Genomic DNA, 24,393 nt, shown 5'->3' on the forward strand with positions numbered 1-24,393 from the left:
ACCCTAAATTGGCGTGGGCGAGCGAGAACGAGAACGCAGCGATCGACGAAGCGCTACTTTCGGTGGTGGTGGTGGTTTACTCTTCGTCGTCGCGTTCTTTTTCGTCGCTGACGCGGGTGGTACTTTGGGCGGCCGACCTCGCTTCTTTTTCGCAGGGGGCGGCTCCTCCGCAGCGCGTTCCTCTTCTTCGCGCGAGGGCGGAGATTTTGATTTGGACGGAGGACGACCGCGTTTTTTCTTCGACGGTTGTTGTTGTTCTTCCGCTTTCTCTTTCTCTTTCTCTTTCTCATTTTCTTTCGCGGCGGTTACTTTTTCTTCTACTTCTGGCGTTTGTGATCGCGTGCTTCGGCGAGTCGGTCGCTTCTCAATCGGAGGCGCCGGCGACGGGCTTTTGCTCTTCTTTCGAGGAGGTGGTTTCGTGGTTGGCTTCTCTTTCTCTTTTTCGGAAGCTTCTATCGCGTCGCCTCCTTTCTTCTCCTTCTCCAAAGGCGCTATTACCGTTTCCGTCTCCCATACTCGCGATTTCTTCCTCGTCTTTGTAGCCGCAGTCGATGATTTCTTTGGTTTGGGAGGCGTTGCGATGCGCTCCTCCTCCTCCTCCTCCTCCTCCTCTTCCTCCTCCTCTTCATCTTCTTCTTCATCCATATCAAGCATTAACTCGCTTTCTTCTCTCAGGCCGCCCATTCTCGTCAGAGCCGTATCGATCAAGAATGTACTCTGATACATCCTCTGCGCGCGGTTTTGGTGTCGAATCGCGTACGCTTTCAATCCGGCGCACAAATCAATGATTCCCGGCAGACTTGACATCGCATCCAAAGGCTTTGCCGTCAACACACACTTTAAAATTTTATTTGCAACGCCGCTCGTCTTCGAGTTTGTGTTCCAATCGCGAATGTATTTGAGCAATCGCACGGTTTCTTCCGTATCGAGTTCTTTGAAAACTCCTTTGGCAATTTGCATCCCTTTTTCGCCACGTTCCATGGTCATACGCGAAGCTACGCGTAAAAACGCGCGCGGCCGATCGAGTTTCAACGCCAATTTTAAAGCTTCGCTCCCGTTTCCAATCGCCTCCGCGTCTTGCAACTGTTGATCTTTCTCAATGCCGAGTTGCATTTTATCTTCGCGATGTTTCGAAGCAAGCAACGTGTCGTCTTCCCAAAGTTTCAAAGATCCATCGGCACCACCGGTGGCGATGTACGCGCCGTCGCCACCTCGGGCCATCGCCCACGCTTTGTCTTCGTGCGCTTCGAACTCTTTCACGGCTAACCCGTTTTTATTGTTCCAAACGAGGAGCTTCCCATCGCCGCCGACGGAGGCGAGCTGTTGTCCGGACGATAAAAATTTCACCGCTAACACGGCGCCTGAATGCGATTCGAACGATTTCAAACACGGCAAATCGCCACCAGTCGTGTTGGAACAATCCCACAAGCGAATAATTTTATCGCCACCGGCAGTTACAACGGATTTATCCGCATCAGAAAATGCAATCGCCCACACGCCTCTTTTATGCCCGCGACAGACGCCCGCGCAGAGCAAATCCGGCATCTTCCAAAGCTTTGCCGTGCGATCTGCGGAAGCTGACGCGACTAGCAAATGGTTTGGCGACACTGCCACGCCGTTTATGGCTTTATCGTGCGCCACAGTCGCTGCAATCGCTGGCATACGTATGACTACATTTTCTTCATCGTTTTCATCGTCCTCCTTGTTGTTGATGTCGTTAGCTTTGGCGTGCAATTCTAAAGCTGCGTTCACGTCCCATATTCGCAAGGCGCGGTCTTGCCCTCCAGAAACTACAAACGGTGCATTCTTTCTCGGTGCGAAAGCAACAGAAGTTACTGCACTCACGTGACCTTTACCGAACGCTATGCATTCCCTTTTTTCGACGTTCCATAAGCGAACCATATGGTCTTTGGATCCAGTCGCCGCTAAACTCACCGCTACTTCTTCTCTATCATTCACTATTTTACTCGGCGCGCAATCTACGGATAAAATGGCCTCTGAGTGTCCAGCTAAAGCAGCAATGCACGTGAAACCAGCGTTCCTATCCTTATGCGCTTGGAAAATACGAAGTAAAGGCGACGACGACGTCGCCGCACACAACAATTCAGGTGGAGGCAACGTTTCCCTATCTGCGTTGGCATCGTTCAACGATTTCCGTTTTCTCGCGTCATCGTCGCCGTCTACATCGTCGTCGCTGTTTGCTTTCTCATCTTCGGGATCGTTGTAATCTCTGATAAGTGCGATTTCATTTTCGTACACGGTTTTCTCCAACGAACTTCTCGCAAATGCCAAACCTACGATTTCGTCGCAGTCGCCAATCAATTCTCGCGCAATCGTCAATCCACTTTTACTACCCTTTTTACTATTGTTCTTATCCTTTCCTTTACTACTACTACTACTACTACTACTACCACCAGTTGTTTCAAAAAAGAGTGCTCGAGCATCTCCAGTTACCGCCAACAACATCTCCCCATCCTCGGCTAATCGGCACTCCACGAACGTTCCGCTCGCCGCTTGGAAATCCGTGTTCGATTTCGCGTTATTCTCCACCCCACCGGTTAACGTTTTCGATTCCAAAAACGCCTTCCCGGCGCCTTCCTTCCATAGCTTTACCTTGCCTCCGCTCCCTACCGTCGCAAACCTCACCTTCCCGTCTTCCTCGCGATCTTCTCCGGACTTGCCGTACAACGCACTCTTCCTCGGTAACACTCTCGCGGCTTCCACCGCCTCTCCAACGTTCGTCGTCGATATCACCTTCCCGTTCAAACCAAAAACGCGAACGACACCGTCTCTTCCCGCGCTCAAAATCTTCTTCCCGCACGTCGAAATCCCAATCGCGGTCACCGCACTCACGTGCGCATCTTTCGCCATCGGCGCGTCCGCTTTGTTCCCTCGCAAATCCCAAAATCCAACCTCTCCGCAATCCGAACCAGAATACAGCTTCAAAACCCCTCTCGTCTCGTGAAATTGCACCGCAGTCACCATAGCCGTATGACCTTTGAACGAGTGCGTCGCGTACCCTCTCTCGATGTCCCAAACCCGAATCGTTCGATCGGCGCTCGCCGTCGCCAAAAACTGCCCACTCGGGTCCACCGACACCGCCAACACCGGCATCTTGTGCGGTTTCCATTTCCTCCCAATAAATCTCCCGCTCTCCACGTCCAGCTCTCGCATCGCTAACGACCTCGACGCCACGAACACTTTCTTCCCGTTCGCGCTGAAACACATCGCGGTGATCGGTTCCGTATCTCCCTCCGTTCGGGATTTCACGCCGCCAGTCTTCGCGTCCACGACCGTCACCTCGTCGCCATTCGCGCACGCCAGAAGCTCGTTGTCGATGCAGATGGGTCCGCCTCTGTAGAACGTTTCGAGCGTGTTTTTCAGCGAAAATGAACGGCGGGGTACGTGTTGGTCTTTCGCCATTCTGTTCTTCGCGCGTTTACGTGTTGTGTGTTGTTCTTGCGAGTCGAAAGTTTGTTAAATTCTGAAGCCGCTTTTGTGTGTGTTTTTGCTCAAAAACGGCAGTATTTTTACGCGTATTATATTATGACTGTAAACTCATCCTCGCGAGGGCAATCTCACGGCGCTTTCGCGCGCGTTCTGTTCGTTCTCGTTTTGTTCGTTTGTTTTCGCGCGTCCTCGGCGCAGCAAAGCTTTAACAAAAGGTTCATCCGCCGCGACGGCGCGTCGTTTTCTTTTTTCTCTTCTTCTGGTGGTGGTTTGGAGAGAGAAGAGCGCTTTCTCGCGCTCGGTGCGAACGCGTTCGCGTTGCTCTACGAAGAGAACGGACGCGAAGAAGGGCAGCAAATGGTCGATAGGGTGTTGGACGGCGCGAAAACGTCCGGGGCGAACGTGTTGAGAGTTTGGGCGTTTTTAGACGGCGATCGGAAAGATTTCGATGGCAGAGCGTTGCAAAAAGACGTTGGAGTGTTCGAGGAGGAGAATTTTCAAGGGTTGGATCGGTTGTTACGGAAATGCGAAAAGAGAGGGATTCGGTTGTTGCTAACGCTGACAAACTTTTGGGAGGATTACGGAGGGGTAAAGCAATACTGCGACTGGTTTGGGGTGAAAGAGAAGAGCGAGTTCTTCCGTGATGTGAGGATTAAGGAGGCGTATAAGAGGTACGTGCGATACGTCGCGGAGAGGTACAAGGACGACGAGAGCGTGTTTGCGTTTCAGCTGATCAACGAGCCGAGAATGGAATCAGGGGGAGGAGAGAATGGAATGGTGAGAGATGCAATCATGAGCGAGTGGTGTCAAGAGATGATTCAGGCGTTCAGAGAGGTGAACATGAATCACATGTTATCGCTCGGTTCGGAGGGGTTTTATTCTTCTTCTTCTTCTTTCACCAACTCGGCGAACGTCAATCCGTTTTCGGATGCCGGAAACTGGGGCGTCGATTTTATCAAACACTCTGTCGGATTTGATTTTTTGACCGTGCACTTATGGGTGGACGATTGGTTGAGCGACGCGAGCGAAGAGGAGAAGTTACGCTTTACTGATCAGTGGGTACGGCAGCACATTCGAGACGCGGAAGCGTTAGGCCTGCCTATTCTTTTCGAAGAGTTTGGCAAGAAGAAACCGATCAGCGTTCGGGCATCCTACTATGAGAGAGTGTACGAGTTGGCGACGGAGGCGACAGTCGCAATGATACAGAGAGAAGGAGGAGTGTTTGAGCAACGAACTTCTCTCTCTCCAAGCGCCGGCGGAATCTTGTTTTGGCATCTCGGCTCTCTTTTGAAGAAACAATACGACGAAGACGGGTATTGCGTGTTCGTGGAAGACAAAGAACACGAACCAATATTGAACATCGTGAAGGTTTATCACGATAAAATCGAAGCGATACTGAAATCTGCAACGATGTCGAATGTTTTCGTTCCTCCGCCGTTCATTCCGCCGTTCATACCAGAAATGCCGCCTTCCTTCGTTCCTCCGTTTGTAAAGAAAAAGGAAGAGTGCGATGAGATTGAAACGAACGCGCGGTATGATATCGCGCCGTTCATGAGATACAACGACGTAGACAATCCCGAAGAGTGTTGCCGGTTGTGCCACAACAGCGCACCCGACGGCCAAGATTACCCTGCTAAAAAAACTTGCGAAGCGTTTGCGCACGACTCGGCGAGAACGAGTTGTTACGTCGGAGAGGTCAAAGATCCATCGAACCCGAAGAAGACCGTAGGTCAAACGCCCGGCGTCAACAACAACCCTGGATGGACGTCTGGATTTTCATCGCACTATCGGTTCATTGCCAATCCGAACATCGCTCCTCCTCTCTATTCTTCTCCTCTTCCTCCTCCTCCGCCGCCGAGGAAACCGCCCGAACTCGTCGCGGTCTCCAGTCGATCGACCGAACACGTCATCACCGCCGTCATGGAATTTTCCGAGAAAATCGACAACTTCTCCTATTATCTCGGCGCTGTGTATATCGACAACGACAAAGCGTTCGTTCAATCTGTCACGAGCAGCTCACGAGTCTTCTTCGCCACGGTCAAGCGCGTTCGCACCGTCGGCGTCAACGCGCCTTTCGGTCCAATTCAAAGGCGCTTATCGTTCGCGTACAAAGGGTTCCCGAGCGTTCTCTTTTACGCCTGACTGATATACGTTCTACTTACTCTCCGATACATTTATTCACCGATACGAGTACTACCACGATTACAACTACCGTTATATGAGAGAAATATTGTTTGTTTGTTGTAAATTCGATACGAGCTTTCTAATGAGAAACATCATGTGAAACACAAACTTCTTCTTCAAGTCACTCTCCTTTCTTCTTCACTTTTTCTAAAACGCGTTGAGAAAGAAGATGAAATACGCGCCGCCGAAGAAACAAACCAGCGCGAACGACAGCAACTACCCGAAGCACCAACACTCGAGCGCGAACTTAAACAGCGAAGGGAAGAAGTCCGCCAAGAAGCTCCTCTCCGCGCGCGACAAAAGCATCCCAACGAAGAAGCAAAAAACAAAAGAGATACTTTCCGGGAAGAAAAAGAAGAAAAAACTCACCAAGAAGAGCGAAGTAAAAACGCCTTCACCGCACTCGAAAGGAAAGAGGAAGGAAATTTAGCGACGACCATGGCGGAGCGCGCCATCGCGACGTGCGTCGAAATCCTGTTCCTGACCGGCCTGGGCGCGCTCATCGCGAGGAGTTTGCCCCCACCTTTGGAACTGGATGTCAAGAAAACGAGAAAGGAGAAAAAACGAGTCGTGGAAAAAGCAAAGAGGAAGAGCAGCCGCGCTACGGAAGAAGGGAAGGGGCGGAAGGAGTAGAGTAATTCAATTCAACGTGCGCGCGCGTCGTCATCATCTCTCGCAGCGCACAGCAGGTGTACTACATAAACAAAAAGTTCGTAGAGATATAACAAAAATATTCCTGATCTATACATTAAATCTACTCGTATTTTTTGCATTGACCAAAAATAACCGGTCAAACTCGTTATTAAGAAAGAGATATAAACCGTCGTCCTTGTGTTTAAGTCGTCTTCGTTTCATCGCGAGAAGAAGAAGAACTGAAGAAGAGGAGGAAGAAGAAACATCCACGAAAAACTTGAACAACAACTCGTCCTCTTTAAATCTTTGCGAGAGAAAGAGTTTGGAGAAAAAGAAGAATTAAGAAGTTAGGGAACAAATCACATTCGTTTCACATCATGCTCGGAAGTTCTGCTCGGAAAGAGCGCAAACAGGAGAAGAAGTTAAAGAAAAAAGAAAAGAAAGGAACAACCGCGACGACGGGAGGGGCGGATACTGTGTCCTCGGTCGTCTCTTCGGCTGATGCTGGGACGCACGATTCCGCGCAGACGATAGAAGCAAAAGCGGTGGTTTCGCCTATTCCTGAGTCCCCTGGAGTGGTCCAATCGAAGAAGAAGGACGCGCTGAACGTCTCCGCGGATTCAACCACGAAGGCGTCGGACAGTAGCAGCCAAACTCCTCTCGTCGAAAAATCGTGGTTTCAGATCCTTTGCGGAACCGCGGCTTCGATCGCGATATTAAGCACCGGCACGAAGTTGCTGATGAAAAAAGAGGAGAACTTGGAAGTGAAGAAACAAGACGTGGCGACGCCCGCCGCCGCCGGCGGTAAGAAGAGAAGAGGGAGTTGAGATAAAAACGTTTAAAATCGCGAAACGCGGCGTGCAAAAGCGCTTTGCGGAGAGAGAGAGAGAGAGAGACACCTGGGAAGACACTTTGATTAAGTCTAATTATCGTACACTTCAAATTTACAAAACTCTCTCTACCGCTCTTCCGCCGCTCGTCGTTGGTTCCTTTTACTTTGACGTCGTACGCGACGTGCTTCACCACCTCCAACTTCTTCCGTTTCTTTCCTTCACCTCCTCCTCACAAACGCTCTACTGCTCTTCTGCTGCTCGTTGTTGGTTCCTTTTTACTTTGACCTCGTACCCGACGCGCTTCACCACCTCCAACTTCCTCCGTTTCTTTCCTTTTCCTCCTCCTCCCAATACGAACACGTCCTCTTTCTCCTTCGTCTCCATGTTCTCACCGTTGTTTATATTCTCGATTCTTTTCACCCATTTCGTGACTAAAGCGGTTTTTTCCTGAGGAACGACCGGTTTCCCGCCCCCTGCCGCCACTCCCGACGCCGTCGAATTCGGGAGACTTTCCCCGCCCCAATGGATGTTTTGTAACTCCCACCGCGATGTATTCTTCTTCTGTTGCTGCTGTAATCCTCCTATTCCTCCTCCTCCCGCTTTCTTGGCAGAGAAGACTCCCGATGCTCCTACTCCTATGCCTCCTGCGCCTCGCGTTTTGCCTCGATCGCCTCTTTGCGCGCGCGTTGACATCTTTTCGTATATATGTGTTTTATGTTCGGGAAATGAAGGAATTCCCCTAAAATTTTCCCCTTTAAGATGATATCGAAGACAAGGACGACCACGACGTCAACGTAAACGACGCGTCGAGAATACGAATAAAAGAGAGAGAAAGAGAGAGAGAGAATGCGCAACCTCGCGGTATCTTTTGAACGAAGCACCACCCAAAAAAAGTGTTCCTCGTCATTTTTTCTTCGCAATCATCCTCGACGTCGTCGTCGTCGTCCAATTAGGGGAAGTCACGTTGTGCGCGCTTTGAAAGAAGATGAAGATGAAGACAAAGAAGACAAAGAGCATCCCGAAAATGCCATCGAGCCAGTTATCTTCTCTTTAAACGAAAACTCGAAAAGAATAAAGCTCGCAGATGCCGCGCGGTGGCTCGGGTGGACCGTTCTCGATTGGAACACGAGAATGGTGGTTGGGAAAGTGGTTCAAATATTAGCCACGAGCGGAGGCGAGATCGAGGTGGAAGTGGAAGGCGAGACGAGTTCAGAGGACGCGTTAGAGTTTTTAGAGGCGTTGTCCTTCGGAATGATGAGTAATTCGAGTGTGGTGGAGGCAAATGAAAAGGAGGATGCGGGAGAAGACGCAGACGAGAGCGGTTCCGTCGCTGAGGATATCGCGGCGTATACGTTGCTCGTGCATAAAGAAAGCGACGTGGACGACGACGACGACGACGACGACGCAGACGACGATAGCAACTGGCAATACATTCCGTTTGCACCTGCGTTGTTCCCGAAAATGATACCGATGAAGAAAATTTTGTTCATCGATCCGCCGGTTGGACTGTTGAGAGGACGAGGAGGGAGAGACGCGTTCGACGCCGAAGGGGATAGTTTAGACGACTCCGAGTTGAAAGAGGCGTTGGATCAGTTGAAGTTTGATTTGATGCCGTACGCGAGAACGTTAGGCGATAATCACTACGGCATGCCCTCGAAAAGATCGCTGGAGAAAGAAAATAGGAAAGATTTAATCAAACGAGTGGAAAAGTTGTTCGGGTACGATTGGTTGACGATGGCGGTTTTGTTAGATTTCGAGCCATTCCGGAAACCTTTTTATTACTGGGATAACATTGAGAATTTAGCGGACGAGTTGAGAGCGTTAGTGCACGCGATGTGGTTTGAACAAGACGACATGTCAGCTTCTGGTAGCGGCGAAGACGACGACGATCAACGCACGTTTTGGTACAACGACATCTCCGGAGCGATTTCGTTCGCGAAACCAGACGAAGACGACCACGATCGGCACATGGTCATGCCAACGAGAAGAGACTTAATCGACGCGAGAAGGTGGGATTTGCATCACGCGGTGGTGTTACACGGTGGATACGGTGCAGTGGCGAAGACGTTGAAGTGGCCAAGAGCGAGGTGGGCGGAAGATCGTCACTTGTTGAACTTTGACATCTTTTCTAAAGAATTGTTGGATTGCATGGAGAACGAGATATTCGACCAGGACGAGGACGATGAAGTCAGCGATGAGAGAATGAAAAACAAAAAGATTGGCGCAAGCACGCGACTTCCTAGCGCTTTGGAATTACGTAACGTTGGACGCGACGATCTCGCCAGACACATGGTCGAACACGGCGGTCCAGTCACGGTGGCCAAACGCATGCGCATGAAACCGGGCAAAGGCGCCTGGATTCGCGCTCGACGCGAAAACGACGTCAATTCGTTCAAAATATACTTGAAAACGCTCGCAGAAGACGTTCGAACGTTTGCCAAAGAGCAAAGAAAAAGTCAGAAAGATTTTTTGTACATGCCAACGGACGAAGAGCTCATCAACGCCGGTCGTCACGATCTTCGGTACCGCGTGAAAGAAATCGGAAGCGCAACGGTGGCAAAATACGCAAAGTTGCAGAATCGAACGGAAAAAATGTCCCTCGCCGAAGCGAGAGCGTTTTTGCACGAAGAAAGTTTACAGAGGAAGTATTTTCGTGACGGGAAACGCGTCGAATTCGTGCATTTTGTGAAGGAAGAGACAGGGAAACGCATGCCTTGGAACATGCCGAGAGACCCGATGCGATTTTATCGCCAACGCGAAGAGTGGGTGTCGTGGGAACATTTCTTGAAGCCGGTCGCGGACGATGTAAACGAGAAGGACAACGAGTTGAACACACAGAGTAGTCGCGCGTAGATAGATACAATAGTAATTATAAACTTGATGTGAAAGTTGCTTTATATAGCTGTAGCCTCTTAGATATGTATTTTATAGTGTGTAAGTCGTTTTTGATTCTAATATGGTCTCTCTTCTTCTTTTTCTTCTTAACCTCCTCTTTCTCTCTCACTCACTCTGTGGGTAACATCAATGCATCCAGCGCGAGAGAATCATCACCATCGTCGTCGTCGTCGTCGCCGTTTGTATCAATTTACAACTCTTGCTTCGCCCCATTTTCTCTCGACCTCTTCACCGATCTCAACTGCGCCAACTCCGGAGAAAGCGCCGCTTGCGCGTCCTCCTTCGCCTTCTTCCCGTCTTCGTATTGCTGTTGCAACCCTTTCAACAACGCCTCCAAATCCTCGTCGGCTTGCTTCAACTTCGCGTCCGAGTCTTCGATCAACTTGTCCAACTCACTGTCCGACAACGCCATCTTCGTCTCCAAAGACTTCTTTTGCTCGGCGTCGCACAAGTCCATGTGTTCCACCCCACAGGACGGACCCAAAGACTCCTTCGCAAACTTAGACAACTCCTCGTAATCTCTGCCGCCGTTGTACGCGTCGCCCATCGGGTTCGCCGTGAAATATTTCAACGTCGGGTAGCCTTGCACGCCGTATTTTTGGCACAAGTTTTGGTGCACCGTGCAGTCCACGTCGCCGATCAAAACCGTGGACGAACCGTCGTACTCGTCGCCGAGTTTATCCCAGGCTGGTTTCAGCGCTTTGCAGTGGCCGCACCTGTTCGTAACGATAATAATAATAATAATAATAAACAAATAATAACGGTAAGAAAGGATACGAAAAGATCGACGGACGAGAAAGTGGCAAAAACACGCGCGTCTTTGTTCGCCTCGACGACTCTTCTTCTTCTTGGAAAGACTCGATCGAATGCTCCAATTTTCGCGACGACGCGACGCTTGAAGTGTGACACCCCTACTCCTTTGGTTTGTGCCGCCCCTGGCAAGCAAAAAAAGAAAAAAGGATCTCTAATCCAAATCCAAAATCAATCGCACACGAGCGAGAAGCGAGAGAGAAGAAACCGCGCACCACGGGGCGTAGAATTTCACGAACGCGCCCTGTGTTCAACAATACCGACGAGCAAAGCGCGTCGCACGAGTAGCAGAGAGAATAAAAGGTCAGTTTTTATGCACGTAATTTCGATCATCATCGGGGGGAAATTTGACTCGAAAAATGTTCTCGATTAAAAAAAACGCGCGTCTTCTCATCATCAAATCGTCGATATTCGCGCATCATCGTACCTTCCCGCTTTCAAAAACTTGCGCGTCGAAATCACCCTCGGTGAGATCCACCGCGCCGGCGTTCGCGCCGGTAATGGCGAGTAAGCCGACGAAAGTGAGAGATTTTTTCATGCCAAACATTAGAGTGTGATGTGATTTTTGTTCTGAATTTTAGTGGCGAATTCGCGAGCGTTTTTTCCTCTAGAGTTCTACTTTCGAGATCAGAACAAGCAAGAGGAATATTTGCGGCCAAAGCGAATATCGAGCGAAGAGACGGTTTGATTTTTCCGAATACACGGAGGAATGATGTTCTTCTCCGTTTGAGTTTGACGTGTTCACGTTTATGAGTGCTACAGTTCGTTTGGAATGAGGTGTATTATTGGCTCGTACGCGAACGACAACTTTGCGCTAAGAATACTAAACTCCGATGCGAATCCGGAGACTGTCACGCCGTCGTTCCGCCGCCGCCGCCGCTCTTCTTCTTTCTCTTCTTTTTAGTCTTCTTCTTCTTCTCCGCGTCATCACCATCATTTCCTTTTGCGTCCGTATGTTTCTTCTTCTTCTTCTTCTCGTCTTCATTAGTTTTCTTCTTTTTCTTCTTCTCCGTTTCCTTCAAACCGTCCATGCTCGCTTTTTGCACCAACGTGAACTCTCTCGCGAACTTCTCCGCTTTCTGCGAGAACACTCGGGTGCTGATTTTCCTCTTCCCGTCCGAACATCTCACCAAGCAGCACCTTTTTTCCTTCTCCTCTTCCTTGGATAAAAGAGGTGCGTTCCTCTTCGGTCTGTTTAAGCAGAGCGAGGATTTCATGGTCGTCCAGACCGAGCCTTTGAGTCGATTGCGTTGGTAGAGTTTCGTCATCTCCGTCAAGAATTGGTCGTTGTCCAAGAGCACCATTTTGTGTATCTAATAAGTCTTTTCTCTCTCCTTTCTTTTTAGTGTTGTATGTGAGAGAATAACAACACCAACAACGAACGCAAACGCAACACCACCAACGAAGCCCCGCGCGCAGCACACACAAAAGCAGACGTGTGGCGGTGTCAGACACCAAAAACAACGAAAAGAGGAGAAAGAAAAAAAAAACAGGGAAAATTGGAAGAAAAGAAAAAAAAAGAGACACATTCTCGGGTTTGACTAAGAATTTTCAAAATATCACTCTTATGTACCGAAACGCGTAAATAAAGCCAATTAAACCGCAAATATTCAAACATCTAAAGACACATTTCGTCGTACAATTCTCCCCCGCTTCGATATCTTTGAGTACTTTTTTCAAATGGATGATTAACGCTGGACGTTTCAAAGGCTACGCAAACCTTTCTTTAGTTCCAAGTCCCTCTTTTTTTCCCCCTGCTGACGAGAAAAACAGGCCTGCTGACGCGTTTGGGGTGTCCTGCCCTAAAACGGCTCGAGGGTGCCTTTGGGACTGCTGACACCTGCCTTTTTGCACGCAGGAAAAAAAGGAAAATTATAACCGCTATAAATCACCACTTCACTTGATAAAATGACGCACTCGTCGTCCATCTTATTCCGCTTTCGCTCTTCAGACTCCTAGTCCGAGGGCATGTGACTGTCCGTACGAAATCTTGGACGCAACGCGTCGCGCAGTAAGCGTTCTGTCGTTTTGCTCGGATTGTCCCCTTTTTGGGAGGCGAATTACGGTGTACTCAATGCTTGCGAATGCTGCTGCCTGTTATTACAAGTCAAGTCTCTCTCTCTCTCTCTCTCTCTATCTATGAGACTACTAGTAGTAGTACTAGCGTCGTGTTGTACAGTGTCTGTGTATTTATCTATTTTGGATCGACCGTAACGTTCCACGCCGTCTTCAACGCTTCGGCGCGATTCTCGACGCCATCAACGCCCGCGAGTACTTTCGCCATTCTCTTGAACTCGTCGCGAATGCTCCTCGTCGGTCCTAACGTCGCGACCACGCAAGAAGAAGAGGAAAAATCTAATAAGCACGGCGGCGCTTCGTCTTCGTCTTCGAAAAAAAGTCACCATCACGGATAATAAAGAAGAAGACAAAGGAAAAGAAGAATGCAAAGGAGAGAGCATTAGAGAAGGAGAGAAAGAGGTTGTTCACATCATTATATATATATATATTTATATACGCTACTCTAAAGAGCAACAAATAAAATTGAAGAATACGAAGAACAAAGGGATGAGCAAGTTGAGCGAAGAAGCACCATCGGGAAAAGAAGAGGAAGAAGAAGAACAACAAAAAACGCCTCGAAAAATGTCCTCGCTATTCTCGGACGACGACGACGATACGAAGGGAGCTGAAGAACGCGTCGGAGAAGAAGGTCTCGAGGCGCGAGAAACCGCCTTTCCTTCTCGAAGCGCGCCCGACGCCTACGGGAGCGGAACGGGAGGAAAGAAAAAGAAGAAGAAAAAGAAGTCCGACGAAAAGCCGAAGGAACCTTCCGAAGGGGAGGAGCGCTCGAAACCGATGTTCGCCAGTCAGTTGTAACCACCGAAAAAGTATAAACTCTGATCTGTTCGTACTCTAAAGAAAACTCTTATTCCATCCTGGTCTATGTGTTTCTTTGTTAAAAGTTTTGTTTGTATGTGTTTCTTTGTTAAAAGTTTTGTTTGTTTGTATGTGTTTATGAACTGTGTAATTCGCCGCGTTCGTATCGCCAACCGGATAAGATATTAATACATGGGGGACGCAAAGCGCAACAGCAAAATCGTCCTCTATTTGCGTTTGTATGGCGCTTTCTTCTTCGTCTTCTTCTTTGTCGTCGTGTACGTTTAATCTCTCTTCCGGAAATCCTCGTCATTATGGCCGTCGAAAAAGAGAAAGACGCTTTCGTACGAGTCTTGCGGTCCATGCGTTTGGATGTGAGTAACGAGTTCTTTCAACTTCTCCCACACGACGTCGAGACGGTAATCTATTTCCTTCTTGTCCTCATTTTTACGAACGAAAAATCCAGTTCGTTTCGTAGTTTGGCCACACGGAATGTATCCGTCCGGATTGAAGCGCAAATAAACGCTGGCGTTGACGCCCCACGCCATTTGAATTTCGTTGACTCGTTTTGCTTCATCATTTTTATCGTACGACTTGTGACCGTTCTCGTCGCACTCTAAACCAATTAATATCGGAGCCCCCTCGCCGTCGACACCTTCTTCTGAACGGGTGTGGACGATTATCGAAGCATCAAGTCGTCGACGATGCCTCTCGCCATCGTCACGACAACATGCGCCCGTTTTGATAACTCTATTGTGTACCAAATAGAGATTCAAGCCGTCTTTTCCAATGCGTTCGAGTAGGCTTTGAATGGCGATGTGCTCTCTGCGCATGTACGTTTTCGAGGCCTCGGGTTTTCTTTCGCCCTCCTTCTCCGTGTACGCGTCTTTGTTAAACATGACGTCTGCAGGATTCTGCCACGTCGCGCAATACCAACAAGCCGACTTCCATTCATAGCAAGTAACGCCGTCGTCTCTCACCAAAACGCTGCCTGCGATTTTGTAGTACCCCGGCATCACCCCGCAAATCTCGCAAGTTTTAATGTAAAGGGCCACGTACTTCTCCTCGTCATCGCGCAACGTACCGTTCTTTACTTTGGCGTGCGTTGAACAGTACACCTTTTCCTTCCTCGAAGGCAAGCCAAAAACCGCTTGTATCTGGCACTGCTCGCCCGTGCTTTCGTCGAAGAACGTGCACGTTTTACTAACGACGTCGACGTACTTCTCCTCGTCATCGCGCAACGTACCGTTCTTTACTTTGGCGTGCGTTGAACAGTACACCTTTTCCTTCCTCGAAGGCAAGCCAAAAACCGCTTGTATCTGGCACTGCTCGCCCGTGCTTTCGTCGAAGAACGTGCACTTTTTATTAACGACGTCGACGTACTTCTCCTCGTCATCGCGCAACGTACCGTTCTTTACTTTGGCGTGCGTTGAACAGTACACCTTTTCCTTCCTCGAAGGCAAGCCAAAATTCGCTCGTATCGGGCACTGCTTGCCCGTGCTTTCGTCGAAGAACGTGCAAAGACAAGAAACAAATTCAATTTTCAGCCCGGCGTGCTTCGGGCAACTGTCCACATCTTTCTTTTGGTCTGACCCGGGAGCGTACGTTGTAGCGCGGAAGGTGCACTGTTCCCCAACTCGATCGATGTGCAAGCAACGCAAAAACTTCTGATTTTTATCATATTGCGATACGATGAATCGCTGCAAAGGACCACGATTCCCTCCCTCGTCGCCAAACCCGTCGACGACGCCACCACCGTCGCCCCTCGCGGCAGCGAGAGCAGAGGTAAAACCACCACCGCCACTACCACCGAGAGAGAGAGGCGACGATGGTTTTGTGAGTTGTGGTGTTTTGCGGGAAGATGAGAGATTTGTTTTTTTCCTCTTAAACCCTACAGTTGGAGGTCCTTCCGTAAAGGATTTGAAAATTTCAAAATTTTCTTTGTCTACTCCTCGCCCTCGCTGCGTTGCCGTCGTCGTCGTCGTTGGTGTGCGAAAGTCGTCGTTCTCTTCTCTTCTGTCGTTTTCCTCGCGTTCATCAGGGGTAAACAACGTTTGCAGAGTACCACCAATGTCGCTCATTCGATCGTCGAGTGACCTTTGCTCGTGACCAGCAGACGCAACAGACGACGAGACTTTGTTCGGCGACGAAGGAAACGTTCTCGTCGCCTTTTTTGAACTCGTCGTCTCCGTCGGTTGCTGAGGAGACGCCGCGTGTGGTCTTTGCCCCGCGCTCTGGTTCTCGTTGGTGCTGTTTCTGACTTGCAAACAACTATCACGTCCCGCTTCGCTACCGCCTTCGTGGCGTTTTTTCTCCATCGCTGCTTTCGAGTCCAGAGATGAGATTTCTTCTGTCGTTTTCTCGCGTATTTATATAAACGCGAAGAAAACGTGAAAACAACCCTAAAAACAAACATTTCTCTTTCACGAAGGATTGGATTTTAAACAAAACGGACTTGTTTGTGACTGCTCTCCTCCTTCTTTGCGAGCGCGTTTCGTAAACAACGACAGCGTTTTAACGGAGACGAAGTAAGCAGAAACACGGGAAGAAGAAGACTGAGAGAGAAAGAGAGACTTTCAGAGCAAAAAGAGAGCACGAAATGGAAGAACAACAACAAAATCTCAAACGAGAGATTGCATCAAAATCCAAACTCTTGAAAGAACGAGAGGAAGAAATCGCACTCCTGACGGAAAACGAAACGCAGATGGAACGCGAAATGAAACGTTTACGAACGGAAAGGAAACGGGAAGTGGAAGAAAACGAAACGTGGAAAAGAGAGGAACGGAAGATGAAAGCGGAGTTAGCGCAGACGCACGTGACGCAGCGCGAACTTCTCGACCGGTTGGAACAGAAAAACTCGGAAATTCGAGAGAAGAGTGAACTCGTGGAAACGTATTTGCGAAAGATCGAGGCGTACGCGAGAGAGAAGTCAGAGACGGAACAATCGGAGCGAGATTTAGGGCAAAAAGTGAAAACGGCGGAAAGTGCGAGACTTCGAGCGGAGAAAGAGAAGAGCTTGACCGAAGAGCACAACAGTTGGTTACAATCGGAGCTGGAGAAGAAGAGCGAGGAATTGTTTCGGGCGCGACGAGAGGACGCGGAAAACGTCGCCGGATCGAGGAAGAAGATTGAAGATTTAGTTTCCGAGAAGGTGAGATTGGTGAAGACGCTGGCGACGAAATCCGAGGCGTTAGAAACAGTCTCGGCGAAATTTGAGAAGATGTCGAACGACGTCGTGAGCTTGAAGACGGCCTCGGCGAGGGAGAGAGATTCGTACGAAGCCGAGTCGAGAGCGGCGAAAAGGGTAGCAGAGTTATTGGAATCGAAAGAGACCGAAAGGTTGGAGAAGATTGAAAAGTTGGAGAAAGTTTTAAAAGAAACGACCGAGGCGGGAGAGGAGGCGTCGAGAGCGCGGATGAGCGAGAAAGCGGTTTCGCAAAAGAAGATTGAGCAATTAAAGGTGGATCTGGACGAGTGCATGGAGAGAGAAAAACAGTTGAAGAAGGAAGTCGCGGAGTACAGAAAGACGAACGAGTGGAGATTCACTGACGACGAAATGTTGAGCGGGTTATCCAAAACGGCCATCGAGCAAAAGTTAACCAAAGATGGGTTGACGCTCGTCAAAACGTACGAGTTGTTTCGCGAACAAGAAAACGCGACGCAAGTGGAACGAGCGAAACGCCTCGACGCAGAGTCGAAATTGAACGACATCGTCGCTGAGTTGACTGCCAAAGCGCCCGAGTTAAGAGAGATGGAAAATATGCACGATTTGGCGTTGGAAGAAAACGAACGATTGGAGATTAAACTGGCCGAATCCTTGATGGCGACGGAAAGTTTACGTCGCGAGGTGAACGAGATGCGAGAAGAACACCGCTCGAGAGAACGCGAGAGTCACGCGTTGCGTTCCCAAGCGGCAGATCTATCTCGACAACTCGCGTTGACGCTCAACGAAGTGCACGAGTTGAAAGGCTCGCCTGCTATTGCCGTGCCAGAACCAAGTCCAGCGAGTTCTCAACAATCTGTTTCGGATATAATCACCTCGAGACTGGTTGATTTCCGAGACATCGCCGAGTTACAACAAAAAAATCAAGAGATGTTATTTGTCATTCGCGAGTTGAGCGAAAAGAACGAACACGAGCAAGTCGATGCGAAAAAGGAGTACGAAGTGAAATTAGCGGAGTTGCGCGAGGAGACGGAAAAACAGTTGTTGGAATTGAAGACCAGACGGGACGAACAAGAGAGCGTGGTGAAATCCATCGCCAGGCAGAGAGATTTGTACAAGAGTTTGTACGCGAGAGCGACTGGAGAAAACGTCAACGATGCGATGGATGTTGGAATAAGTCCGTCAGGAGGAGGCCAAATGGTCCTCGCGTCTGCAGGTGCTTCTCCGAATGTGAAGAGTGGAGCTCTCGTCCTACACGGAGGCTGCAATCAAGAGGAGAATAACATGCAAATCGTCGCTCTCTCGAACGAAAACCAAAATCTACAAAATCAATTGGATGTTGTCGCCGATGAAGTTGAACGAATCAAGCGCAACGCGCGAAAAGAAATCGACACTATGCTGGCGAAACTCGAAGAGTTTCGCGAACGCGCCGCGAACGATCGCGCGACGGCAATCGAAGCCAAGGAGACGGTGGAACGCGAAAAGCACAACGCCGATCGCTGGATGCGCGAATGCGAAGAATCTCGAAAAGCTTTGGATGATATTTCGCGAGAGAAACAAGCGGTGGAGAAAACAATAATCGACAAAGAACAGGCGTTGAGAAACGCGGAAATCGCGCTTGAAGCGGCGGAAGCGGTAAAAGAAAGCGGCGCCATGCGCGTGGCGAAGCTCGAAGCCGAAAAAGTATCCATCGAAACCAGTGAAGCGAGACTTTCCGAACAACTTGCCATTGTCGAGTCGCGCGCGGCGAGAATAGAGGCGTCCATGGATGCGTCCGTATCGGTTTCTTCGGCGAAATTGTCTGCTTTAGAACGCGAACGCGATCGTTTAGCTGAAGACGCGAAACGTATTCGGGAGGCGCACGGGCGAATGGAAGTAGAATTGCACGAAGAGCGAGAGCGTTGTCGAGAACAATTGAACGTGCACTTGATGAAAGCGTCCGATGCGGCTCGAGAAGCGGCGGAGGATGCGCAAAAGCGTAACGAGGCAGTCGCGAAGGTTTCCGAGGCGGAGACAAGAGCGAAGGTTGCAGAATCCAAAGCGGAGATGCTTGAGAAAACGTTGAAGAAAACGGAGGACCGGTTACGGCTGCTGAACGCGCAGGCGATCAATCGTGGCGGAGTAGGAGCGATAGCTACAGCTGGCGGTTCCAGCCTGACAACGACGCAGAAAATGTTATCTCAGTCCGTGGATGGGATGACACCGACGGACGACGAAGCGGTGAAGAAACGCGAAAAAATGCTCAAGGATGCCGCCGAAAAAGCAACCGAGCTCGCGGAAAGAGCGAAAAGAGAAAAGATTGAAGCCGTCAGAGAAGCTGCCAGTCACAAGCAAATGTTCGACAAAGCCGAAGCGAGAATGAACGAGTTCAAACAAATGTACGAGGCGCTGGAGGCGACTCACAAGGAAGTCTCCAAAGCGTTGGCTGAGATGACGAAGAAGGTTTCGGAGACACAGAAACAGGAGGGTACAGACGACGCGTCCAAATCCGCCGTCGCGGAAATGCAAAAACAAATCGATAGCATGAACAGTGTCGCTGCGATGAAAGAGAACGAGTTGAAGCAAGCAAAGCAAAGTTTGTCGAAACTGAACGAAGACAGTGCCAAGGCGACTGCGGAAAAGACGAAAATTTTGGGGGAATTGAAAGAAGCACAGAAAAAATTTTCAGACGCGCAAGTCGAATGCGATAAATTGAAGAAAGAACTCGCCACTTCGGCTTCGACGGCTCCCGCTATTTCAACCGCTCAGCTCGAATCCGTCAAAGCTGAACTCAAGAAGAAAACTGAAGATTTCGAGGCGACGAGGAAAGTTATCGAAAACGAGAAAGGTGTGCTCGAAGTCGCAAAACGTGTGGCGGAAGCGAAAGCGGCGGAATTTGAGAAGCAAAACGCCAGTTTGTTAGATCAGGTGAACAAAGCCCCGGGTGATGACATGGACACCGATAATGGGAACGAAGCTATGGCCTATTTGCGTCGCGAGAAAGAATCCGCAGAAGCCAAATGCGAGACGCTCGCGTCGGAAAAAGATAAATGGACGCGAGAGTGCGAGAAGGCGTGGAAAGATCTCAAAGAAGCGAACGATGCGCTTTCAAAAGTGAAATCAACCGCATCTTCCGAATCCGAACACAAGGTATTACTCGCCAAGCTCGAGAAGATGAGTCAAGTCGATGCCGAAAACGCTAGTCTCAAAGTTTCCGTGGAGCAAGTGAAGAAGGAGGCCAACGCCAAGGTGGAAAAGTTGACGAAAGAGTTGAAAGAAGCGCGAGAGAAAGCAAACTCCTCCTCTGCTTCTCAGCAATCGAAAATGGCCGAGTTAACGGCCGCCAAAGTAGAGGCGAAACGGTGGGAAGAACGCGCGTCAAAGTTGACGGACTCCTCGAATCTCGTCGAAAAGAGCGAATTTGAGAAGCTCAAGAAGGAAAGCGACGAACAAGGCGATCGCTTGATCAAATTGAAGAAGCAACTTGATTTGGCGTTGAAAAATTTGAAAGCTATGAATCCGGACAAATTGCAATTAGAAGAGTGGAAGAAGAAACGTGGCGAAGAATTGGATCGCGTGAAAAAGTTGGAAAAAGAAAAGGTTGAAGCAGAGCAGGCGGCGGAAGAGGCAGAGGACAAATTGGTCGAGCTCGAGTCTGCAAAGGAGAGTTTGGAAAAATCAAAAGTGGAGTTGGCGGCAAAAGTGAAAGCGTTAGAAGAAGAAGCGACGAAGAAACCAGCGATTGCGGCTGCGGCCACACCCCCCACAACTGTTTTTACCCCGGTCGCCGCTCCGACAAGTACTCCCTCTGCTGCTACTGCCATGGACGAAGACAAGAAAGAAGTAGCGGATCAATCCAAGAAGCGCAAAGTTTCTGATATGGCAACGACGACGACGACGACGACACCAGCACCGTCCAAGCCTGCAGCCACTGCGCCAGCGGTTATTGAAAAGAAAAGCCCGACCAAAGCTACTGCCGCTAGTGCGAAATCGATTGTCGAAGAGAAGAAATCGGCGGCTCCGGTGGCAACTCCGGTTAAGGCAGCTGCGGTGAGTGCTCCTGCCGTGAAAACATCAGCAACTACTGCTCAACCGATTAAATCTGCGTTAAAGCAGCCCACTATAAGTGATCAAACGGTGAAGACGACCGCTGAGAAACCGAAGGAGACGATGGAAAAACCAAAGACGGTGACCATCGCGCCTTCTCCAATCAAAGAGCAAACGGCGAAGAAAGAGGAAGAGAAGAAACCTGCTGCTGCTCTTGCTGCTGCTTCTGCTGCGCCTACCACCACCATAGCGTCTCCATTTGGAAGCGCGTCGACGGCTTCGAAACTGTCACCGTTCGGTTCTTCTGCAGCGCCTTTTGCGGCGAAACCAGCTTTTGGTTCTGTCTTGAGTTCGTTTGCGACTAAACCGTCGGGAACGTCACCGACTGCGGCTTCAACGCCAACCACGGGCGGTATATTTGGTGCAAAAGCATCCACTGGATTCGGCGCAGGAGCAACTTCAACGCCCGCGTTTGGAAGTGGCAGTAAATCCGCCGCGGCGCCGTTTGGAAAGCCGTCCGCACCGTTTGGCACGCCATCGACTCCCTTTGGCTCCGCTGCCGCCGCCGCCGCTGCTGCTCCTACTGGCACACCGGCAACCGCAAAGACGCCGCTCGCGTCGACTCCTGCGGCAAAAAATACCACTACTACTACTACTACTACTACTCCTACTACTAAGCCAAATGCTGCTGCAAATACCGCCACACCGCAAAACGTAACGGACGCGCAAAAACGTAAGAAAGAGTTGGAAGCTATCATGGCGAAGACGAAAGCAGAGTTGCTCGAAAAGCAGAAAGCGGCTAACGAGGCCAAGCAACGCGTGGCGATGGCGAAACGCAAGACGATGGAAGAACCATCCGCAGTGTCGACACCTTCTTCTGCCACTGGTGTCGCTGCTACTCCGGAGACAGCATCGAAGAAGTTGAAACCAGACGCACCTCCGTTTACTCCCACGTCTACTGTGCCTAAACCGACCGAGAAAAATACTGGCGATGTAAAGTTGGAGAAGAAAGGATCGGGCGAAGTCGCGGCTTCCTTCTTAGTCGACGTTCCACCGAAGAAGAATACAGAAGAGAAAGAAGAAGGCGAAGCGGAGGAAGGAGAGCTCGAATTACCAGCTCCAGCCTCGGAGAAGAAGAAGCAGCAACAGCAGCATCAACAGCGCACTCCGGGCTCGCAAAAGAAAGGCGGTCGCGGGGGACAAGGCGGACAAGGCCGAGGCGGCGGAAGAGGCGGGGGCAATAATAAGTTTAACAATAGCGGGAAGAAAGGAGGACGAGGAAATAAATAAAGAAGTAATACAATAGATGTGCGTTGGATTTATTAGGCGTTATACTTTGTGGCATTAAAAATATTTACACTTGTACAGACCACGAAGAATATTCACTCACACACTCTCTCTCTCTCTCACTCTTTACCACTCTCTTTCCCTTTCCAGTCGCCGTTTCACTGTCATACTATGATCGTCGTTAATAATAATAATAATAATAATAATATGTACTATTTCATCATATATTTAAAGAACGACATCTTCGTCGTCGTCCGAGCTCGTGACCAGATCTAAAGTACTTTTGGGAATCGGGTAAACGTAATTCGGCAAACACACCGAATGTCTCACGTGCACCAACTCCAACATACCACTCTCCGGACAGACGGCAAAAGACGCCACGTTACTCGAGTTCTGGTTCCCGACGCAAACAAATCCTCCGTTCGCACTAAAGTGGAAGTTTCTCGGACATTTCCCGCCGGACGGGACCGCGGCGATAAACTCCAACGACCCGTCCTCGGCGTCGATTTTAAAGCACGCGATAGAATCGTGACCTCGATTACCGACGTACAAAAACTTCCCAGACGGATGGACTCTGATCTCACTCGCGTGACTCGCCGCTTTCCACACGCCTCTATCCGTGAATACTTTTTGTTCTCTCGAACCTTCCGGTAACGTCGAAATGCACTGGAAGACGTTCAGCGCGGCTGTTTCGTCGCTTTCTTCTTTCGTATCTTTCTCGTCGTCGAATGTTTTCATCGTCGGTTGTTCGTTCGCCAACGGCAGTTGTTCCATCCACTCGTCGTTAACGTTCACGTTGAATACAGAAACCGTCGAGTCCAATTCGTTCACTAAGTACGCCGTCTTTAACGTTTGATGAAACACCAAGTGTCTCGGTCCTTTCCCCGGTTGCAATTTCACGCTCGCTTTGCACACAAACTCCGGCGCCGTGACCATCGTGCTCGGCTCTCCGACTCTGTACACGAAAATCCTGTCCAAACCTAAATCAACGACAAAATGCAACATATTATGGTACGGTTCAGTCACGATGCAGTGCGAATGCGGCCATCGTTGTCTAAACTCCCAATGTTCCTCTCTCGTCGGTTTCTTGTCGTCTACGTATTTCGCGCCCGGTTGCATAAACACCGTATTCGGCGTCTCCGGTCTCCCTAAATCATCCAAATGGATCAACGCCAACTTCGCGTCCCAATAATTCACCGACATCATGTACCTGTTGCTCTTATTAAAGTTCAAATAACACGTCGACTTCCCCCCCGCGGAGCACCTCGCGATTTCTTTCAACCTCAAATCTCTCGTCAATCGCATCGTCACGACTTCGCCTTCCACGTCGATGCGTTCCGTGCTCGCGTAAATCACGTCCGGTTTCGTCGGGTGTCTCGTCACGAACGCCACGTTCGGACCGATATCATTCGTGGTCACCATTTCCAATTGTCCCGTCCTGCCGTCCAAGGAGAGCACGTGCACGCCCGCTTTTGACTTCATCTCCTCGTTTTCCTCCTTCTTCGAAGCCTTTCGTTCCTCAACACTAAAACTCGCATTTTCCTCGTCATCATCATCTCCAATTTTGCTCTCGTCTTTCGGCGTGTGCGCTAATAACTCGCACCGCGTGTACCCACCGACGATGAACACGGTATCGTCCGCGTGCGATTCGTTGATTCGTTCGAAGGAATTATTTCGTTCGCCTTTTTGGTGGTTCGACGATAACCCCAGAGCGTTCAGTTGGCCGCCTGCACCCATAGTTACTCTTTCCAATAATATCTTTTCCTTTTGCGGCGCTTTTAGACACACTCCGGGGCCGGGGGGGAGAAATTTTTTGTATCTCTCAAACGGATTTGGAATCTCTCTCTTCCGTTTATGATGTTTACGTCGTTGTTAAGAGGTCGATCTGTTACAGTTCACTCGCGCGCAGAGAAAGAAAAGGGTCCCCGATCTGAAGTTTCGAGAAGAGATCTGTCTGTCTGTCTGTGTATCTCTATTGAAGCGCTCTTTTGTGAGGATGAGAGTCAAAAGGATTTTTTTGAACGCGAAGACGAATAGAATGAGGCGAACACTGGCCCCTTAAAATCTCAGGAAAGATTTTTTCTGAACACAACGTCGCTTTTCTGTGTTTCAGAGACTTTTGGTGCACGAAAGGGCATCTCTGGGAATGCACAACATCACGTGCACCACAATATATTTTTTTATCTTTCACTTTAAAGCGCTCTTAATTCTTTCTTTGCGTTGTTCTGATATGAGAAG

At 49.6% G+C, this 24,393-nt stretch overlaps 11 protein-coding genes across 11 annotated transcripts; 5 read left to right on the forward strand and 6 right to left on the reverse strand.

Annotated features, from left to right (window-relative positions):
- Positions 1-3: 3 nt before the first annotated feature.
- On the reverse strand, positions 4-3,423 carry Bathy08g02360 (predicted protein; the record flags this gene model as incomplete). Its single annotated transcript, XM_007511456.1, has 1 exon — positions 4-3,423. The coding sequence occupies one exon, from the start codon at positions 3,421-3,423 to the stop codon at positions 4-6; it is 3,420 nt and encodes a 1,139-aa protein (XP_007511518.1).
- Positions 3,424-3,546: 123 nt separating this feature from the next.
- On the forward strand, positions 3,547-5,592 carry Bathy08g02370 (predicted protein; the record flags this gene model as incomplete). Its single annotated transcript, XM_007511391.1, has 1 exon — positions 3,547-5,592. The coding sequence occupies one exon, from the start codon at positions 3,547-3,549 to the stop codon at positions 5,590-5,592; it is 2,046 nt and encodes a 681-aa protein (XP_007511453.1).
- Positions 5,593-6,072: 480 nt separating this feature from the next.
- Bathy08g02380 (unknown protein) lies at positions 6,073-6,267 on the forward strand (the record flags this gene model as incomplete). Its single annotated transcript, XM_007511754.1, has 1 exon — positions 6,073-6,267. One exon carries the CDS (start codon positions 6,073-6,075, stop codon positions 6,265-6,267), a length of 195 nt encoding a protein of 64 aa, XP_007511816.1.
- Positions 6,268-6,644: 377 nt separating this feature from the next.
- Positions 6,645-7,094, forward strand: Bathy08g02390 (unknown protein; the record flags this gene model as incomplete). The annotated part of the gene is made up of 1 exon (XM_007511349.1): positions 6,645-7,094. One exon carries the CDS (start codon positions 6,645-6,647, stop codon positions 7,092-7,094), a length of 450 nt encoding a protein of 149 aa, XP_007511411.1.
- Positions 7,095-7,340: 246 nt separating this feature from the next.
- On the reverse strand, positions 7,341-7,793 carry Bathy08g02400 (unknown protein; the record flags this gene model as incomplete). The annotated part of the gene is made up of 1 exon (XM_007511398.1): positions 7,341-7,793. One exon carries the CDS (start codon positions 7,791-7,793, stop codon positions 7,341-7,343), a length of 453 nt encoding a protein of 150 aa, XP_007511460.1.
- A 153-nt stretch (positions 7,794-7,946) lies between these two features.
- Positions 7,947-9,953, forward strand: Bathy08g02410 (predicted protein; the record flags this gene model as incomplete). Its single annotated transcript, XM_007511630.1, has 1 exon — positions 7,947-9,953. The coding sequence occupies one exon, from the start codon at positions 7,947-7,949 to the stop codon at positions 9,951-9,953; it is 2,007 nt and encodes a 668-aa protein (XP_007511692.1).
- Positions 9,954-10,185: 232 nt separating this feature from the next.
- Bathy08g02420 (predicted protein) lies at positions 10,186-11,352 on the reverse strand (the record flags this gene model as incomplete). Its single annotated transcript, XM_007511312.1, has 3 exons — positions 10,186-10,930; positions 11,021-11,049; positions 11,233-11,352. 3 exons carry the CDS (start codon positions 11,350-11,352, stop codon positions 10,186-10,188), a joined length of 894 nt encoding a protein of 297 aa, XP_007511374.1.
- A 304-nt stretch (positions 11,353-11,656) lies between these two features.
- On the reverse strand, positions 11,657-12,109 carry Bathy08g02430 (signal recognition particle 14 kDa protein; the record flags this gene model as incomplete). Its single annotated transcript, XM_007511336.1, has 1 exon — positions 11,657-12,109. The coding sequence occupies one exon, from the start codon at positions 12,107-12,109 to the stop codon at positions 11,657-11,659; it is 453 nt and encodes a 150-aa protein (XP_007511398.1).
- Positions 12,110-13,963: 1,854 nt separating this feature from the next.
- Positions 13,964-15,997, reverse strand: Bathy08g02440 (unknown protein; the record flags this gene model as incomplete). The annotated part of the gene is made up of 1 exon (XM_007511609.1): positions 13,964-15,997. One exon carries the CDS (start codon positions 15,995-15,997, stop codon positions 13,964-13,966), a length of 2,034 nt encoding a protein of 677 aa, XP_007511671.1.
- A 281-nt stretch (positions 15,998-16,278) lies between these two features.
- On the forward strand, positions 16,279-22,158 carry Bathy08g02450 (predicted protein; the record flags this gene model as incomplete). The annotated part of the gene is made up of 1 exon (XM_007511418.1): positions 16,279-22,158. The coding sequence occupies one exon, from the start codon at positions 16,279-16,281 to the stop codon at positions 22,156-22,158; it is 5,880 nt and encodes a 1,959-aa protein (XP_007511480.1).
- Positions 22,159-22,383: 225 nt separating this feature from the next.
- Positions 22,384-23,892, reverse strand: Bathy08g02460 (6-phosphogluconolactonase; the record flags this gene model as incomplete). The annotated part of the gene is made up of 1 exon (XM_007511330.1): positions 22,384-23,892. One exon carries the CDS (start codon positions 23,890-23,892, stop codon positions 22,384-22,386), a length of 1,509 nt encoding a protein of 502 aa, XP_007511392.1.
- Positions 23,893-24,393: the final 501 nt, after the last annotated feature.

Source organism: Bathycoccus prasinos (genome assembly GCF_002220235.1).
Source record: "Bathycoccus prasinos genomic : Chromosome_8".
Taxonomy (NCBI): Eukaryota; Viridiplantae; Chlorophyta; class Mamiellophyceae; order Mamiellales; family Bathycoccaceae; genus Bathycoccus; species Bathycoccus prasinos.